Genomic DNA, 20,899 nt, shown 5'->3' with positions numbered 1-20,899 from the left:
TCCAAAAATAAACACCCTCTGTTTCCTTTTTGTTTCCTTAAATACAAAATAGCATAATCCAGGAAAGGCTTCTGGCCTGCAAATGTTTGAGGCTTGGCAGTAGAGATTTTTTTTTCCCTGCTCACTTAAAAGCCATGACGGAATATTCTGCCTTGGCAGAGGTCTAAGCTCAAGCAGGGGTGTTTTTCCAGTGAGGGACGCTTACATAAAAATGTCAGGATGTGATACATTTTAAAGATGCTAAAAGCAAGTATGTCAATACTTGTGAAACTATCTGAACAAAGCATCTTAGCTTTGTGTTACAAAGCAAATTAGTGTCACCGCTAATAATATATCTCATTTTTTACTGTCCAATAAAAAAATCCCCTATAGTCACCTTTACACTCGTATTATCCAATAAGACTGGTGCTTGAGTGAGTGGAGGACAGGAAGTGACGTCGGGGGCTCAAAGTTGAGTTTCAGCTGGCTGGGGGTCACAGTAGCCTGTGTTTTTATTAGGAGGTACTTTTATTCGGGATGATTGCGCCTGTCGTGAGCGCATTCAAACCTGCAATAAAAGCCTGTTGTTCGGGTGATCAAGTCCAGTGATATGCGTGACTCACCCAACATTATACTGACACCTACCGACCTGTGTAGAATAGTACATTTCATCAATGTCTCTTAATGCCTTAATTTGTATTTTAGTTCATTTAGCCATTTTTATTAGGAATGCTCCGATCAGGGTTTTATGCTGCCGATTCCCATACCGATCATCCATGAGTGAAATCAGCCGATACCGATTACATGGACTAACTGTAACTTTTTCAATTTATTTATGATAAGTGCCATTGGCCAGAGGTGCCATACACTGGGGGGAAAGTTAGAACAATTCCAAGGGCCCCTGGCTGCCGGGGGGCCCAAAAAAATAAAAGGGACCAAGTATGAGGTCAAAAAAAAGAGGAAAAATACAGTATCGTATTCTACAGTATCTGTGCAGAGTGGGATAAAGTTAGATGGTGTGTTCAAGAACCGGAGAACAAAGTGGAACAAGTCGCCACTCGCATTAAACATGCAAAAACTGGGGGATTTCTAATTTTATATTATTTTTTTGAATAAAATAATTGCTATCCCTGTACATAAAATCTGATGTAGTTATTTACAAATTGTTATTATTGTTTTTTTAAGTGTTTTTTTTTTTAAATCATTGCGTGTGAACGTTTCTCGTGTCCTAGTGGTTGGGGACCCCTGACATGCATTTGAAAATACTGCAAGAATGCCACTTTTATGGAATTGGCATCTTTATTTTATGTAAGATTAATGTCTACATCAACAAATGTAACTGTTGAATGGTATCAAATCATCGAATGGAATTGTATCGTTTGTACGCTGTATCGAATCGTTCTGTTGTTAAAATATAGCATTTTTAATTGTATCTTAGCCCGTGTATCAACATGCGTGTCCAATCGTTTACCACAAAGAGATTTACATCCCCACTTATTATAGATAAAAACAAATTTTGATTTGCGATTAATTATGAGTTAACTTTGGACAAGATGTGATTAATCACCATTAAATATTTGTAATCAATTAAAAGCCCAACATTTCAGTTTTCATGTAGTTTTGTTTAATTTTCTTTCTACAATGTGCCAAGGGCCGCAAATGGCCCCCGCGCCGCACGTTGGGCACCCCTGCCCTATGCCAAGATGTGGACATCAGGCGGCTTCTTTTCCTCAGTTTCATGAGACAAAACGACGTTTCGCTGGCCCTGAAAAGTCTGACATGGACTTATTTGTTCATTATTCCAACATTAACAAGTGAGATGGTAAAATGTTGTGTTTTTTTTATGTAGTTGTATCGTAATTGTGCGCACTAGTCGGTGGGCTGTGGGTAACATGTTTTTTTTGTATGTTTTTCTAATGACTCGTGGACAAAAAGACAGACAAGATAGCGAGGAGACAGAAGTCAGAGTAGCAGACGTCTGAGCCTGCACGGCCGCTGTCCTGTTACATCTGCTCACACACACACACACGCACGCACACGCGCACGCACACACACACACACACACGCACACACATACACACACCCTCTGACCTCACTAATCAGATTAGCGTCGTCTGCCTCCAGAGTTGTGATGCTGTTGACACGCCGCCATGTGCTCTACTCTTGTTGTTATTGTCCCGAACACGGTGCTTTCCTTTATGCTACTACAGTATACTACAACAGAGTATACCTACTATTACTCTTGTTATTTTTGACTGCTTTGGGGGTTCTACCCAGTTATTTCCAGAACATTCATATGCATAACATGTTCATTTTTTGGAATTTAGTAATGATGAGAGAGTGGAAAGGAAACCGTAGCTCTCTTGGACCACACGGTTATTCATGAACACTCGTTTATTGTGGTTAATCATGATGTAGGACCCCTTGCTGATAAATGGAATATTTTCATAGCATAGAAAACCTGTTTATGACCTTCTAAATACGCCTTTTAACATCATTAGAGCCCTCTAGACATGAAATAACACCCCTACAGTCACCTTTACACTCATATGACCCAATACAGTAGACACAATGACAGAAAATAAGACATATAAGACATTATATAGACTCACACATGTTAGCACTGTGAGAGTTCTTTGATGTTGTTTCTTGTTTCTTCAGTTTATTCATCCATTTTAATACCTGGTACAACTAAAGGTACATTTGATTGGACAAAGATAGCTCATAAGAGTTTAATTTAAGAGCTGATATTGGGCAACTTCCATGGTTTTCTTGATAATAACCAAAATCACTTAAGTTCTGATATGAATCGCTATAGCGCTGCACTGCCATACAATGTAACTGTGATGAGCTATTCTTGTCGTCATCGTTATATTTGTCCAAACAAAGGCATCTTTAGTCGTATCAGGCGTTAAAATTAACAAGAAACTGAAGAAACAATCATTTTTTCCATGGCTGTAGTGGTATTGGTTTGTGGTTTAGTTCATTTGGTCAATTCTATGCTTGAAAAGGTTTATTTTAGATAAAAATATTGCCTAAATATGCATATTTTTTTGACTAATAATAGGCCGTAGTCAACCACAAAACAGCTATGACTTATTCATTAATATATTTTTAAAAACAGTGACAGAGTGAAGCCGCAAAATTGCAAGCGCAACATGGCGACGGACGACTGTACTGAACAACGCAGCGGCAACAGAAGCACGCATGACTTTCACGCCAACATTTTAAGCGCATGCAGAGCTAGATAAAGCCGCTGGTGCTGAGCAGCCATGATACTTCAAATGCAGCTATTGCCATCTTGTGGAGTTCAAGAAAAAAAAAATACATCAGGAGGTTGCCTACAGCCACAGCCGTTAATGCCAATGTTTGCATTTGTAAACCACACATCGACTATTGGCTTTGGTGTTTTGCATTTCAGTGTTTATGTAATTTTGTGCCTGACGTGTACGTGGCATGATGTAAAACCACCATAGAACTGCTAGCGTCAGCATCGCAGCATTTTCAAGAGAGTAATTCAAGCACCTCACATTGATCTGTTCAGGCAAGAGACGTCCCCGTCTTATCACAATGTACCCAGGAATGTTGCTAGCATGCCAGCTGTTAGCATTTCAGTGTTTCAGTGGCATACCGCCCAGGTTCAAATAGTTTAAAAGGCAAAGCCACAAGGGGCGATCTCTAACGCTGGGCCGGATGTTTTCCCCAGGTGGCAGGCCCATTTAAAATCATTTCATCTTATTATCACACAGGTTATCAATAGGAGTCAAAATATTAGAAACAGCCCTCAGCATGACACGGTACGGTGGTGCAAGCCCAAGAAGAAACTATTGTTAAACGAATACCTCTGCGAGAGTGTCAATGGAAAGTCAGCATTATTATCTGTACTGGAACTCATGAGATGGTGTACCTAATCAAGTGTCCACTGTGTGTACTTTAGAACGCAACTCATAGGCGCCTCCTCTGTGTCCGCAAGTGTGCTCGTGGTGGCGGGTTTGGGCGACCCTCTGACCTCATCAAGTTGTCAACTTGGAATTTTCTTCCGCATTTTTATGAGTCAAATTAAAATGGGCCACCTTCACTGCGGCTGAGAAGATGGACTGTCACGTCACGTCTTAAAGCTCAGCGGGGTTCTTGAGCTCTGGGAAGGAGTCAGACGCAGAACCACCGGCGCTAATCAAGACGAGATAAGTGTGTTTGTCCACTGCATGCGTGTGTGTGTGTGTGTGTGTCAGTCAGTCGTCACATTCACAGCATCGACACGGCGCTGTGTGAGAGCCGCTATCACCGCCAGCGGTCTCGTATCGGCCCGCATCGAGGTTAGAGGTCAAGAGGTTGAAAAAGCCCGCATTCCTAAACGAACTGGGACCCTTAGCGCACCAGGAGGAGAATCTTGGAAGGATGTTTTTCTAACATTTTTCTAGTAGAAAAAAACCTCCAGTTGGTGCATCTCAAGTACTTCTTAACCATGGCGATGAACACAAAACTGAAAGGTCACATCAGAGAAAGCTTTGCCTGCTCGGTAAGAGCTTGAGGTTGTGGGAGGGTGGGTGTGTGGGTGGGGTTCTCAATTAATAGAACCAAAAAATTAAAATTAGAACCACAATTATTAGAATTCTTAACAAGCATAGGACACAATTGCAGCAAACATTCACACAGGAGCTGCTGTCGGCCACTTTCTACATTGCCAACCTGCACTCAGCTATAGTCAAATCTAGCCAGCTGCTCTCATCAGCCCGTGTAGCTAAGGAAATGGCCAGTGAGTGGACTTCCAGTCACACTTGAACGCACACTTTGCTCTCTTCTTCAGGGGAACGCCTGCTGCTATTTTTAAAAGTGTCATAAAACAACCGCAGAGCCGCCATCGCTTTTCTCTCCAGGGTCAAGTGTGCTGTCAAAACTTACATAGCGTCTTTAAATTAGAAAAAAAAAAAACCTCGGGCCTCGGCCCTGAGCCAAGTCAGCATAGCAACACTTTTGGCATGTTGCCATGACGCACAACCATGCAGCTGTGGCCACATCTGCTCGTGTGTGGAGCCAATCCTGACGCGGAAAAAGGAGATGGCGTTCGACTGAGCTGAGGTGTGGCAAAAAAATGGCGGAAAATAACTTTAACTTGCGCTGTGTTGCTTTTTGCTGCGGTGTATTGACTCAGTTGGGCGATTAGTCTCGTTAAGGAGGCTAACACGGCCATAAATGTCGTTAAGCTGCCAAAACAACCAAGAGAAGAAAACAATAATTGAGAGCGCAGGTCCAACAGCTACACGAGCTCAGGGAATGCTGCGGGATCCAAAAGGTCCAAACTGAAAGACATAAATTGTGTCAATGTGTCTTAATAGCTGTAAAAGTAATGATGGCATAAAATGTCAACGACTGTTTCATGTGCCTCTGCAACGTCCCCTATTATGCCAAAATGTACATTACAATGCTGTCCTATCGGTAATATGGGCGCCATATGTGCTCCACTTTGGAGAGAAGGGGCACTCAAACGCTTCCTTTTCACGGGTTTTCGGGTTCCGGACGGGCTTTGCTATCTTAAAACAAAACCTCCTGCCTCATGGAGGAATGACCTCTGACCCACCACACCCACCACTTCACAGGACAGCTTTGTTGAAAAGCAGGCTTTGCTATACATCTTAAAATAAAACTAACAGTGCCAACTATTGGCGATCATGTTGTTTTTCTTTAGCGAACAGGCTAACCCAGCATGATGTTAGAATGTAATGTTAGCACCGCACCTCACATGCTAGTGCGTCCCACTCTTCATGTTATTACGTTGTATGTGATAAATGGCATCTATTACGCTGGAGTACAGTGGAACGTCGTTAGCGTGTTTTTTGGTTGACGTCAAACATTTCCGCATTTAGCATGCAATATGGCACGCGTCTGGTCGTGTTATTATCACACTGTGTCAGTCCCACTGTGTTCTTGATGTATTTCTATCACAAAATGCGTGCCAATATATGGAAACAGGAACGACAAGTCAACTCTGTCGCCTGTCTATGATGTCATCAGCAGCCTACTCTGTAGTTCTTTGCCAACTAACACAGTTACGCCACAAGTCTCAGAAATGTTAACACAAAACACGTTTTTATACAGTACAGTAGTTTCACATGCATAACAAATGAGGGATGAAATAAATGATGCATAATAAATGAGGGATGAAAGGGATAAATGAACTAATGAATTAAGGTCACTTTTACCTTCATTGAAGATGTGAGAATGTGTTGACAAAGACACAATGTGGCAGCGGGATCAACACGGGCGCCCCCTTCCTGTTTTGCCATGAGTTCTTTCTTGAATTCAATGGTGTTTGTCACCTTCTTTATCAAAATATCGCAACTTGCAGATTCCTTTGGCTCCATTTTGGCATATTTTGCAGCGGCGGTCAGAAGAAAAGCAGGAGTTTGAGGTGACAAACACTACCGAATACAAGAAATATGCTCATTGACGGTCACACTTACACCGTACACAAAAACACAGTACTTACTGAGGAACTTATGAAGAACTAATGAAGAACTAATGAGGAACTAATGACGAAGGCACATACATTTAGAGTAGTTAGTGTGGAACTAACGAGAGTAGTTACCGAGGAACAAAGGGACATACAGTAAATTTAGAGTAGTTATTGAGGAACTAATGAAGAACTAATGAGTAACTAATGAATAGTGGTTAGGGTTAGTTAGGTTCATTCCTCATGAACTACTGTCATTTTGTCTACCTTATTGTAAAGTGTTACTCTCGTGACAAAACATGAAGGTGGTGCCCGTGTTGGTCTCGCTGCCACATCGTGTCTTTGCCTACAAAGACCACTGTATATTGGGTAATTCAAGTGTAAAGGTGACTATAGGGGTGTTATTTCATGTCGAGAGGGCTCTAACAAGGTTAAAAAAAAACTTATTTAGAAGGTCATGAACAGGTTTTCTCCAAAACTATTCCATTTATAAGTAAGGCATTCTACTTTGCAAAAATTCATTATTCACAGTCAGGTCTGAACCCAATTAAGGGCGATAATCGAGGGATTAGGGGTCTCACAGGTGACACACGCAATACAAAAGCTGCATTAATAAACAGCCAATCATAACAGGAACATAGATGGACAGAACTACTGGGATGCACAACCAGACGTATGCGGCTTTTGGGACTGACTGGCGTCTTTGTTCAACAAGACGTGTCTTCAGGTGGGTTTGTAGCCGCAGCAGATTTGTAAGGATGAGCTTGTAGTCTCTTTGGTTCAAAGTGCTTTTGTCGTCTCAGCAGCAGGGGGAGCACCTCCCCTCACCGCGTTTGTAAAAGTTTAGCGTGCCAGAGGTCATGTCATCAAAAATCTTCCCTTACGTCCTTCACCTTATGTCCTTCCGCCGGTCTCCTACTGTCCGCCTGCTTCCACTCTTTAATCTGAGACCGCTGGGTCAGCCGGACTTAATCCCCCCCCCTCCTCTTACAGCTGGCTTAATACCTCCTGCCGCCACCCTGACACGTCTCAGACTCCACAATCTGCCGAGTCACCACCTTCGTCTCAAGCCCCCAAGACCTGATTGGGTCTGACGCCTGACTCTCTGGCAGGTCTAGGAGAGTCCTGACGATTGGAAGCCTCGAGCAGATGACCACCCAGGGGAGATAATGTGGGTCAAACTGGAAGAAGTAGTCAAGTGGTTTGCTAGGCCAGATAAAGGGGGACAAATACCAGGGTCCTTTTAGTCCCAGGACTGGTCACGGTCAAGTTTAGGTCTTTCACAGAAGGTCTGCAGTCAGTTAGAGAAATCCAAGTGTAAGCTGATGGGGCTTAAGGATTCTACCAAGAGAAGAAATGGTAACAGGAAGACGAGGTTGTCTTCTTTTTACTGAACAGTGGATCATTCTAGTCCGAGTACACTTCTCAAGTCAACAGAGACCTTAGAGGAAGTCTGGGCAGTCTCCACTGGTCTTTGCTAAAGTCTTAAGTGTTTGTCATTCCAATAATGATTCAGAGAACATGGGAAAACGGAAAGGAATACCAAGCTCTCTTGGGACACTGGCTCATTTATGATCAAGCTGTGCAGCAACAGAAGCAATGCTGCAATGGAGGCAAGAAGCAAACTGCTCAGTCAGCATGAAGGAGTTGATTGTAAACAACAGTACAGCAAGCGGCGCACTTTCACACCGACAACTAGCTACATTTTAAAGCGCATGCAGAGCTAGATCGCGCTGCAGGACACTGACCGCTCATGATACTTCAAAGGCAGCTAGTTGAGTTCCGAAAGAAAAAGGGAGGTTACGCAGCCATTTTCCAAAAGACAACCCCTTCAGTACAGACGATTTTGACTGATCTTTCAAGGCACACAGAATAATGTTTTCTATGGTTATATAAACATGGAACCTACCAAAAGAAACATTAGACTCTCATCTTTCATCAGGAAAAAAAAGTTTGTTTCTACCTTTTTCCGATCTTTAGTAATCAGCAGTAGAACGTAGGTACGTTTCAGGAAAATATCAGTTCCCGACTAAAAAAAGGAGAAGACCAGCTTTTTGTGAAAAATACATTTCAAGCATAAATTTCACTTTGACACCAATATTTTTTGCTTTTGTGACAGCTCAGATATCTACCTCAACATAAACAACCCAAAAAAGGGGTAGTTCTACATCAAAATAAGCATTTATTTATAAATATAACACTATGAACTATGCGTGCATGCGTTAATATTTCCCTACAATGCGTGACGTTCCGCACACAACACTCACTCACTTCCTCCAGCCTGGCGTGTGTGATTCTTCCTTCGAAATGACCCTGCCGAGCTCTTATCAAATGCACTTCTGCCACCTTGTGGCCGTTTTTATGGCTTAAATTGCTCAGAAGTCAAGTGCATTAGTGGAGAGTTGCGTCATCATCTCTTTTTGCCTCACGCACAAAAAAAAACTAACTAAAAGACGTATAAATACGTTGGCAGGTTGAAAAAAATAAAAAAAATGTGCATCCCCGCTGTGCCGGATAAGTAAATAGTTGCATCCAGACGGGAATGGATCACTGGGTGAAAACGATGTAATACATAAGGCACACCTATGTGTGGCGCTGTACAAGACGCAACCACGGGACACACCAAACCGTAGAAGAAGAAAGACCGCCGTGTTCAGCTTTCCAAGACTTGTGTAGTCTTAAGACGAAGTGGAATTACGTCTGCGATTCATTTTGGGAGAGTGGTGAGTCACGTCCGTCAAAATATTCAGATATTATGTTGGCTTGTCCTCAAAGCTCACTTCTGGTCACGTGACATCATCGTTTTCACAAAGCAGCGGTTTGCTTGTCTGCACGGAAGCGACAAGACGGCGTTTTCAGACGTTTCTGTGTGGACGAAAGCCTGAAACGCTAAAATACTAGACCTGAAAATGTTTCTGTGTAGAGAGCCTGAGAGAGCCGGGTTATCCATCGTGGTGGGACACATTACAACGCATGAAAACACACACACACACACACACACGCACACGGGTCTGAGTGTACACACAATCAACATACCTGTACATCTCTAAGTACATACACAGTACATCAGCACTGCATGATGTGTTATGACTCAAGAGCAGTAATGATACACCAGGATGGGTCCACACATAACTTTAATGGGGGCTCCCCGCTTTCATATATTCACTGCACGTGTGTGTGTGTGTGTGCGTGTGTGTATGCGTGCATGTCAGCAGTACACCTGACGATGTTGTACGTTAGTTTCATACTGGAGGCTGACGGCCTCGCTGACCTCCGAATAACTCAAACGTCCTCACGCTCTCTCAGTCTTCCACACGTGTGCGTTTGGCAACGACAAAGGTTCGGTAAACACACGAGTGTGGTCCGTCCAGAGGAAAGCTGGCTTTCCAAATTGTACCGCGTGTATTCTGAATATTTAGGCCATGTTTATCTTTATTGGAAGGCACTGAAGAAGCAAAAGGAGGAGGAATTAGGATGGCAGCTTGAGACAAATGAGTAAAACACTTCATATAACTCTAAATAAGTGCACATTTTGCTCTTCCACCCTCTAGCCACTTCATTAGAAACACCTCCGCAATCTAAAATGTCTAATAAGTCCATGTACAGTTTGTATAACAGTTTAAATTTACAGTCTGGCAACAAAAGCGAGTACATCCCTCAGTGAAAATGTCCAAATTGGGCCCAAAGTGTGAATATTTTGTGTGGCTAGCATTATTAATTTGACAGCAACAATTCTTTTTTTCCACATCCTCAGAGAGTTCTTTGCCATGAGGTGCCATGTTGAACTTCTGGTATGAGCATGTATGAGAGCAATCATACCAAACTGAACTATTGGCCCGCTTTGGACATTTCCACTCAGGGAGTATAATGTAAGATAATGTATTAGTCCAGGGGTGTCTCAAGTGCAGCCCGGGAGCCATTTACAGCCGACGGCTGTTTGTTTGTAAAGAAAAATGTCGTAATATTATGACAAACACACAAAACAGCTAAAAAAGTTGTAAATATCTGTCCGCTCTCTCGAAGACAGAACAGAACAAGAATTTCATTGCATGGCAGAACTACCTGTTTTACGGTGCATGTGACAATAAAACTCTTCAATCTTGAATCTTCACTCTTCAATCTTGAGTCTTGAAATATTGGAAAATTAGGTTGGGGAAATAAATATGTTTTGAGAATAAAGTCAAAATATTATGGGAATAAAGTCATAATTACAAGAAGAAAATGTACGTGAAGAAAGTTGAAATAGTTGGAAAGTAGAAAAAACAACAACAACAGCAGAAATGGAAAAAACCTGCTGTAATTTTACCAGGATAAAGCCAAAATATTATGAGAAAAAAGTTGGAGAATGAACTGGTAATATCATGAGGAAAAATAAAGGTGGAAAATTAGGTCGAGGAAAAAGGTGCAATATTATGTGAATAGTCATAATATTACGAAAAGAAAATTTACAAAGATCATTTGAGAAGAAAGTTGAAAAAACAACAGCAAAAATGGGGAAAAAATGGGGAGAAAAGCTGAGATGCAGTTTTTTCTTGAAACATATAGAACTTTCTAGCATATCTACATGTGTTGCTTTACCTAAGCTGCTACTTTATTGTGACGCTTTGAACCCTGCAACTTGTACAGTAATGCGGCTAATTTATGGCTAAAGCTATCCTTCCCATGATGCTTAGTGTGCAGCTTCAGGAAGTAGTGAAGCGGCCACTAATATCACGTTTTAAAGTCTTATGCAGCGATCGTGTTTTGATCTGACAAACCTTAAGTGAGTTGGATCAAGTGCAGAATTACTACAGCTTCTGATTGGACTGCCAACTGTCACTATTTGATTTTAGTGTAAGTTGATTAGTCATGCCTGACTAGTGTGGGTCACATGGGTGACGTCATATAAAGGCAACAGTTGCTTTGCTACGCTGTGATCAGATGTTGTCTTGAATAAACGGGGTCAGCAGGTCTGCTCCAAAACAGTACGAGTGTGTGAGTTTTTGTCTTTTCAAAGACTGACTTTAGACGCCCTACATCTCGGACGCTACACTATCGCCAACGGGTTAAGGCGACTTTAGGACCACTTTAGTGGTTTTAGTTCCCAGGAGGAGGATGAGGACAGGGCTGAATGACATTTTACACCACTGTTCGGCACTGTTTAACTAGCCGTCTTACACGCACTGTCCGGTGTTGTTTAACTAGCGGTGTTACACGCACTGTTGGCCGCTTTTTGTAAAAAAGTAGGGTTACTCGAAAATTATCGGGAAATATCAGGGAATTATGACATCCTACCGACAAATCGGATAACATTAAAATAGCTCCGATAATAGATAATTAAAAAAAAGATTACCTGTGAGCAAATCAAGCACTCCTTTTTTTCTCCTGCCTGTGACGTTAACAGCCTGTCGTAACTTCTCCTGCGCTCACTTGTGAACAAACATTTACTTTAACAGGATGGACATGGTATCATATGCTGAGATGAGGGGGTTAAAAAACCCATACACCTTATCAGCCACCTGAAACACCAGCGCCGTGGCGTTTGAGAAGTGCCAAAGGTTTGCCATGCTAGAGACCTCCGTGGCGTCACACCGGCTGCTCGGAGGGTGTGCCCTAATACAGTGCACCTTACTGGTGGCTCCTCCCACTCTAAACTCCCGTTCTCCTGATAGTAGCGATGTGGTCGTAGTAAGTCATGGTATTTGATTAGGACAAATCCACAGGTTCAGTTGATCAAATCCTAATTTGTTCCGGTCCTTCTTACCTCCAGGTTGTGCACAAATTACAGTTAAATTAAAAATTTATTTAAAAAAAAGTTATCGGTTGTCGGTATCATATCGCTCTTGAGAAGCCGAAAGTTATCGGTATTGGTTTGAAAAAAGATATTGTGCATCTCTAGAAAAAACATTTATTTCATCAACAATAAAAAGAAATCTTTTTGTGTGCCGAATATCCCACGTTACGACGTGGACACCTGCAGCTCACAGACAGGTGCGGCCTTAATGTACGAATCTTTTTTTCTCCTTAAATTTAGTGGGTGCAGCTTGCGTAGCGGTGCGCTCTATAGTCCGGAACTTACTGTCATTGAGTCATACCAGTGCCTGTTTTTACAGATATTGACATGTTAAATATGTTTTGTTTAAAGCATTTTACTTAGCTACATTTTAAATTCAAACCATTAGTGAGTAAAAAAATGTTACTATTGCATTCCGCGCTCAACAAATTTTAGCCCCTTTTCTTTCTCGAGGAGACGTTCACACACGACCTTTTGCTTGTACTTGAGTAAAATGTCACCAAAGTACTTTTTTATTTCAGTACCACTGGTTGGAGGTCTGAAGTGTCGCAGCGACCGTCAAACTAAAAGGCTAACATTCAGTAACATTCAGTGCTTTCCTGATGCATTCCTTGAAGTCGGGTGGTGACCTCGCGCGGTGCCACCTGACTTTCTGCTCTGCACGTCTGGAATCCCACCAAGAAAACACCCGCGATCCACTGCAGCATGGCTGTCAGGGAACGTCAAAACCGACAGACGAACAGCAAAACGTGAACATGACGTGGGGAGCGGGGAGCAGGGGCAATGAAACTAGCCTACTGAGGAGAAGCAAAAGAGGTCAGAGCGCCTCAAAGAAAAAAATACAGTCGGCATAAGCTGCTAAACATAAAATATCAGCGTAAATCCTTCAGAGAGCATGAGAACCATCCCGCTTGGAGGTAATCCCCGTTTAGGATTTATCAAGTCTCGCTGCCATAAATACCATTTAGCGGCATGCTAAAAAAAAACAGACATTTTGATAGCCGCGTCTTCATCGGGTGGGATTTAGGAGGACACGTTGAGGTTGGATCCATGCCCGGCTCCTCTCTCCTGAGCTGATTACAAACAGGCCTCCTCCAGCTCGACTGGAGAGTCTCTGCCAGGTATAACTTCATTTTCTTATGCGTGCCGACTGCTCACAACCGACAGCCTCAGCGGTGTATCGGCCTCCCGTAGTTCTGCTTAAGTGCGGGAGCAGAGGCCAGTGGACTGAAGGCGAGCAGGTCCGCCTGCATGGACGCCATCAGACCTAAAAATGACCAAGCGCCAAACCGAGTAACGAGCTCTTGTTTTGAAACTCGAATGACAGGCGCTGCAACAATCACAGACAAATCTTTTCCGCTCCGCTGGCTTCGGCGGACACCAAGAGACGTGGCCGTAATAACGCTTCAACTTATCCGCGGAAATACCTCTGACTTTATCCCTACTTTGGGTGACTTTGGAGATTTGGGTTATGAAACGCAAGGCTATGAATTCCCGAAGAGGTTTTCCTGCTGGTCTTTGAGAAGCTGAAATGTTTCCCACCGTTGAACATTTACAAGGCTGAATGATTGGAAAAGAATGGTAAGAGCTCGGCAGGGATCGTGTGGATGGAAGAATCACACATGACGGCAAGGAGGAAGGGAGAGAGCGTGGAGGAGTGTAGCGTGCAGAAGGTTACGCATTGTGGGGAAATTCTAACATGCACACGCACACACACGCACATGCGTGCACACACATGGTTCAGTTCCAAATGTGAAAACTGTAAATAGTCCATGGTGTCATATTTGTCGATTCATTGTTATTTTGATGTAAAACAACCCCTGTTTTGTGTTGTTTATGTTGGTGTAGTTGTTTAGATATTTGAGATGTCGCAAAAGCAAAAAACATTTGTGTCAAAGTGAAGTTGATCCATTCCAGAAAGAATGGACCCTAACGGACTCGCATGAGAAATTCTTTCAATCCAATGCATCCGTTCCAGAAAGGCAAAACTTTGAACACAACACACGATTTTATAGTTTTGCAATTCTAGCTTTACATGCAGAAAACAATTCTCAATACCTACAAATACATATAAAGTGACAAATGAAAATAGATAAATGAAAATGTAAGGTTCCTTTCACCTTCATTGAAGACGTGATTGTTGCTAAAGTGAGATCAACACAGACCACACTTTTGTGTTTTGCTATGAGTAATTTCCTGAATTCAGTAGTGTTTCTCACCTCAAGTCTCTGCTTTTCTTTTCATCACGGCTGCAAAATAAGCCAAAACGGAGCCGAAGAAAGTTGCAAGTGCCAGCATTTTGATCACGAAAGTGAGGAACACTTTTGAATTTGAGAAATAACTCATAGCAAAACACAAAAGTGGTGTCCGCGTTGAGCCACATCGTGCCTTTGTCAACAATCACAGCTTCAGTGAAGGTAAAAGTAACCTGAGATGTTCATTCGTCCCTTTCATTCCTCGGTTATATGTACAGTAATCCCCCGTTTGGCGCGGTTAACTGGTTCCAGACCCGACCATGATAAGCGATAAGTAGGACTGCTTATTGATAAATGCAGTATTTTCACTGCTAAGGCATAGAAAACCTGTTTATGATATTTCTAAATACATTTTCAACATGATTAGAGCCATCTAGACATGATATAACACCCCTATAGTCACCTTTGCACTCCTATTACCCAATATAGTAGACGTACATACACCTTTTCCCTTGTTCTTGGGTCGATGATCATCTCTTTGGTCTTATCTGTATTGAGAAGGAGATTGTTATCACGACACCAAGCTATGAGGTCCGCCACCTCTCTTCTGTATGATGTTTCAACACCACCAGTGATCAGGCCGATGACTGTATGTCTGCCGCACGCAACACACGCACACACTCATAGCACTATATATTTATTTATGTATTTGTATTCATGTATCTTCTGTTGTTGTTGCTTAATTTATTGGTATTTATGTTTCTGATGTTCTTATTCTTTCTTGTGTTTTTCTTTCTTTTTTGGGAGAATGAACAGAACAAGAATTTCTTTGCATAACAGAACCACCTGTTTTACTGTGCATGTGACAATAAAACTTGAATAATCAGAGAAAATAAACCATTTGCCTTGTCGGGGAGTAGAACTGATGGCGGGCAGGAAGTGGCGTCAAGGGTTCAGGGTTGAGTTTAGAATTAGAATTCTGACTATTATTATGTTGTGATTGTGCCTGTTGTGAGATCATTTAAACCTGCAATAAAAGCGGTCGTTCAAGACAACCAATGTAGAATACTACTTCTTAAAGGCTCATACTGTATTTGTATTTGAGTTAATTTAGTCAATTTTATCCCTGAAAATGCTTAATTTGGGCAAAAAATACATAGAATTTGATTAAATATGCATTTTTTTTAATCATAGGTATGTGTTTAGATTTTCTTATGCATGTAAAACTATAATTGTAAAACTACAAAAATGTGTTTTGTGTTAACATTTTTGAGACTTGCGGCGTAACTGTGTTAGTTAGTTAGTCCACCGCTGATGACATCAGAGACGGGCGACGGCGCTGACTCCGGTTCTCGTTTCCATGTATTAGCAAGCTAACAGGCTGCTAACAGGGCGATAAAAATACATTCAGGACACAGTTGGACTCACGCGGCGCATGAGCAACACGACAAGACGTGTGTCGTATGGCACGCTAACCGAGACAAAATTGTGGAGGAAATTTTGGACGTTAACCGAAAGCCACGCTAACCGGGGCGCACTCTAACCAGGCTGAAGGCGACACTGTGACTCCGATTCCATCTGTCCATCAATCATTAACGTTCATTAGTGGTGAGTAGCTGTACAGTTTAAAATGATAAATGTGTTAACAAGTGTGTGAGGCATACTGCTTCTATCTGGATTGCGCTTCTATGCATTTCGCTTGCTAGCTTCCCTTGTCGCAAGTGAACAGTGGCAAATGAGAAACAGGGAGGGTTATTTATTCGAGCTGAATCTAATCTAATCATTAGAACAGTCACTTTTAATGCGAATGTTGATCCTCATCAAAGGAGAACGTCTGCGTCAGGCTGGCAGGAGGGTTCGGAGGGGGAGGAGCGAGCCGGCCTAGCGTACAGTGGCAGCATAATCCAGGCTTTATTAGAGTATCAAGAGTAAAGATTTTTATGCGCGTCTCATTTACCCGCGTTTATTTGTCTATTGGAGGGTGGTCTCGGAACGTAACCCCTCCACAAATAGCAGGGATCGACTGTATTTGTTCAACAATAAGTTGAAACAATGTGCAAATGAGGAGTGTTTGACTGGCCTTGCGTGCTGCTGACACGGCTGCTCCTGCATCATAACATGCCCAGTCGGCCATGTTTGTTAGCAAGGACATGTTTTGGATATCTGCCAGATATCATTAGGCACCTAGCACAAGAACAGACAGATGAATACCTCTGTGATAATTATTATTTATGAAATGGCAGCTGTCAGTCAACAAGCACCCGGTGACAACAACAAAAAAAATAATCATTTTGCACGCACCTGTTCAATGATGTACACTCCAGTTCATTAGGTACACCTCTGTAACCAATGTCGTACAACACAACTGCCATTTTCCATTTTTCTTTTCTTTTTATGGTCAATAGTAGTGTTATTTTACTGTTTTTTTTAGATTACCTCATACTTGGGTCATCCTGCAGTAAGAATATTAGAAATTAGGTGTTTTTTTTCCACATTTAGCCAATGCAGTGATTGTAAACTCGTGGGTCAGGACCCAAGAGTGGGTCCGACATGTGAACTATTTCATGTACACTAATATTTTCAGAGACATCTTCCTCCTCCTTTTTTCAGCAGTGGCTCAGAAGGTGGAGCAGGTCGTCCAGAAACCGGAAGATTGGCGGTTCGATCCTCACTCTCTCCACCCACTCGCAGTCGTTGTGTCCCTGGGCAAGACACTTCACCCGCCTTGCCCCCAGTGCTGCCCCCACTGGCGTATGAATGTGAATGAATGTTCGGTGGTGGTCGGAGAGGGCGTAGGCACGTTTCCGTCAGTTTAGCCCAGGGCAGCTGTGCTTACGGATGTAGGCTACCACCACCAGTGAATGAATCATTGGTTCACGTCACTGTGAAGGGCTTTGGGTGCCGTGTAAAAAGGCGCTAAATGAAATCAATCCATTATTATTTATTTATTATTAAAAATATCCGACCAAATCCACAAACTAGTCCATTTGTCCTGTACTGTATCGTTCCGTGGAATCGATAGCCCAAATAAAGCACCCTGCCCGTGGCTGACTCGCTGTCCGTGCATTTTTTATTGAGTGCTACTGCTAAATAACAGGCCATGGGGCCAAAAAAAAAATAGCGAGTGCCAGCAACTTGATCAAGAGGGTGAGAAACACTATTGAATCCCATCTGGCCAAGATGCACGGGGTGCCCCCATCGATAAGTTTCATCCATTCCTCGATTATAATTATTTTACATTGTTTTATGCCTGGAAAAGCATAATTATTCTGTATAAAATGTATTCTTTGGTTCATATTTATGGGTGCCTGGAACAGATTAAATGGATTTACATGATTTCTTAAGGGAAACGTTTCCATCTGACCTTTTTGGAACAAATTGATGATGAAAACCGAGGTTCCACTGTCCAGTTTGTGGCTAAACGGGCATGGTTGCCTTCTTCTAAATTCATGTATTGGTAAAGTCGCACATGACAGCCATAACAAGTCACGGAAACACCTTCCGTGTTCCCGCGAGTCTGGCTATGAAAGTCCCTTCCCACTTCCCACATGCGACGTTGTCATCTCCTCCAAGCTGAAGCTCCTTACCCTGACGCTGTGAAACTCCACGCAGCTTCCCGCCCGGCCCCTCGCCGTGTCCACTTGCTCATCCTCCATTCCTCCCAGCACCTCCATGTCGGGGAACCTTTGCGGGCCGGCCAGCATTCCTCCAAAAGTCACTTTGTTTGTTTGCGAGCCTCTCAGCTAAGCTAATGGGTCTATCTTCTCAGGTGATGCCTCAGGTGTCGTGGAAGCCGTGTCCATCCATGGAGGAAACGCTCCAGACGGAACACTCACAAGCAAACGGGGCACATTTTCTGACAGTGTGTGAAATGTTTCTCGTCGCTGCTGCCTGCCTGTCTGGCCGTCTGGCGAGTCGGGTGTTTGTGGTCCTGTCCGTTCGCCCCCCCCTGCCCCACCTCCTCCTCCTCTCTCAGTCCACACCCAGACCAGCCTGCCTGCTCAGTCCCATTGGCTGGTCAGGTGGAAGGAGGTGAAGAAGGGTGGGGTGGGGGGGCTTGAAGCGCCGGTAGGGGCATGGCAGTGGGGGGGGGGGGGTTACAGAAAGGGCACACAGCGTCCTCCAAACTGTCAGCAAGGGAAAGAAAGGGGCTGAAAAAAACAGATCGATATGCTCATCTATGATTGGACCATCCTGCTCCTTGTCCTAAAGACACCCAGGGGTCAACAGTAGAGGTGGTGGGGGTGGTGGGAGGGGGGAGCAACAGTTGATCGTCCAAACCTCCACAAGGACCCTCCTGAGGATAAACAGACGTGCGTAGAAAGTGCCAAACAGGAGTTAAAAGTCAACAAGAAGTAGAAGATTGTTTTATAAAGAGTTTATTCCGTCTGGTTGCCGCAATCCATTCCCAACGCCTTCGCAACTCCAGCCTGTAAGTCTACAAGCAGGGATCAGCGCGGTCACACACAGCAGCTCAAGCCAAATCAACAAACGACTTTCTGAAGACGGGTTATGAGTTTGGCAAGGGGCACCGTGTGCACGGGTGTAGAGGGGCGTGGTCAGGTCATGTGGGCACAGGTGGGTGTGTGAGCTCACGTACACAGAAACGATAAAGAACGCGCGCTTGTGTCAAGGAGGAGGAGGAGAGAGGCTGCATTAAAATAAACCCACCACACCAAACGTATTGAAGCTCAGCGTCTCTGTTCAAAGGTGAGGAGCCATTCCTCCCCTCTCAGCGGCAAAGGTAAACGGAGGCCTGCTTTTTTGGGGAGATGTCAGCCACAGACTGAATTTTTGTTTAAAAAATGTTTATGACAGAGTATTAAGGCCACATTGAAAAAAAAAAAATCCTAAGTTTAAGAGAACAAAAGTCACAATATTACCTCAAATAAGCCCCCCCTTTTCATAGCCGTCTCAGGCAATGCCTGTTATGACGGAGTATTTCAATAATTGGAGATATTGAGAATAAAGTTGTACATTTATGAGAAAAAAAGTCTAAAATATACAATAATAAGGTTGTGAATTTAAGATTAAAATAGTCGTAAATTTCTGAGTAAAAAGTTGTAAATTTACAAGAATAAAGTCGAAAATGTATAAGAAAAATAGTTTTACATTTATGAGAAAAAAAGTCGGAAATATAAAGAATAAAGTAAATTTATGAAACAAAAGTCGTAAATTTATGAAAAAAAGTCGTAAATTTATGAGAAAAAGTCATAAGTCATAAATATACAATAAAAAAATTTATTCTTGTCAATTTACAACTTTATTCTTGAAATCTCCGATTATCTTAATCCTCCATCATAACAGGCATTGAAAAAAGTCATAAATTTATTAGAAAAAAAGTTGTACATTTTCAAGAAAAAAGTACCAAATTTACGAGAAAAAAAGTCGTAAATTTATGACAAAAAAGTTGTAAATTTAAGGGGAAAAAAGTCATAAATTTATGAGGAAAAAAGTCATAATATTACCTTTGCCCAAGGCCAAGGTCACATAAGTCCCCCCTTTTCAAAGCCGTCTCAGGGAATAAAGTGGTAAATTTACGAGAATAATAGAAAAAAGTCGTAAATCTACAAGAATAAAGTTGAAAGAAAGAAAAGAAAGTTGGAAAAAGTTGGAAACATAAAGAATAAAGTAAATTTAGGAAACAAAAGTCGTAAATTTCTGAGAAAAAAAGTAGTTAATTTATGAGAAAAAGTCGTAAATTTACGAGAAAAAAGTCATAAATTTACAATAAAAAAAGTTGTAAATGTACAACTTTATTCTTGCCAATTTACAACTTTATTCCCGAAATCTCCGATTATTTTAATCCTCCATCATAACAGGCATTGAAAAAAGTCGTAAATTTATGAGGAAAAAAGTCATAATATTCCCTTTGCTCGTGGCCAAAAGTCACATAAGTCCCCCCTTTTCATAGCCGTCTCAGGCAATGCCTGTTATGACGTAGTCTTAAAATAATCGCAGATTTCGAGAATAAAGTCGTAAATTTATGAGGAAAAAAGGCGTAAATTTACAAGAATAAAGTCACAAATTTATGAAAAAAAGTCATACATTAACGAGAAAAGAAGTCGTAAATTTACGAGAAAAATAGTCGTAAATTTACAAGAAAAATAGTGGTAAATTTAGCAGAAAAAGTCCAAAATTTATGAGAAAAAAGTCATAATATTACCTTTGCCCAAGGCCAAAGGTCACATAAGTCCCCCCTTTTCATATCTCAATGAGATGGATTATGAGTATTAAAATAATCTGAGATTTTGAGAATAAAGTTGTAAATTTATGAGAATAAAGTGGGAAATTTAGGAGAAAAAACAGGTAAGTTTATGTTACAGGCATTGCCTGAGACAGCTATGAAAAGGGGGGACTTATGTGACCTGTGGCCTTGGGCATGTGGAGGGGGCGGGGTGATTAAGGCGGAAGTGAGAAGGGCTAGCTAGACATGCTAATCTGCTTGTGCTCAACTGCTCTGTTTTGAGATGTACTGTAAATTTGCAATTTTTTTTCTCT

General features: G+C 42.1%; 1 protein-coding gene across 1 annotated transcript in view; it reads right to left on the bottom strand.

The window, feature by feature from the left end:
* The window catches only part of LOC129187449 (rho GTPase-activating protein 20-like), a 71,138-nt gene extending 52,801 nt beyond the window's left edge, over positions 1–18,337 (bottom strand). The window contains exon 1 of the mRNA XM_054786749.1: positions 17,986–18,337. Within this exon, the coding sequence (XP_054642724.1) occupies positions 17,986–18,102 (117 nt within the window). The 5' untranslated portion in view covers positions 18,103–18,337. The remainder of the gene's footprint in view (positions 1–17,985) is intronic.
* Positions 18,338–20,899: the final 2,562 nt, after the last annotated feature.

The sequence above is a fragment of the Dunckerocampus dactyliophorus genome, chromosome 9 (genome assembly GCF_027744805.1).
Source record: "Dunckerocampus dactyliophorus isolate RoL2022-P2 chromosome 9, RoL_Ddac_1.1, whole genome shotgun sequence".
Lineage (NCBI taxonomy): Eukaryota > Metazoa > Chordata > Actinopteri > Syngnathiformes > Syngnathidae > Dunckerocampus > Dunckerocampus dactyliophorus.
Note: the sequence above shows the minus strand (reverse complement) of the source record. Positions and strands in the feature narration are given on the sequence as shown.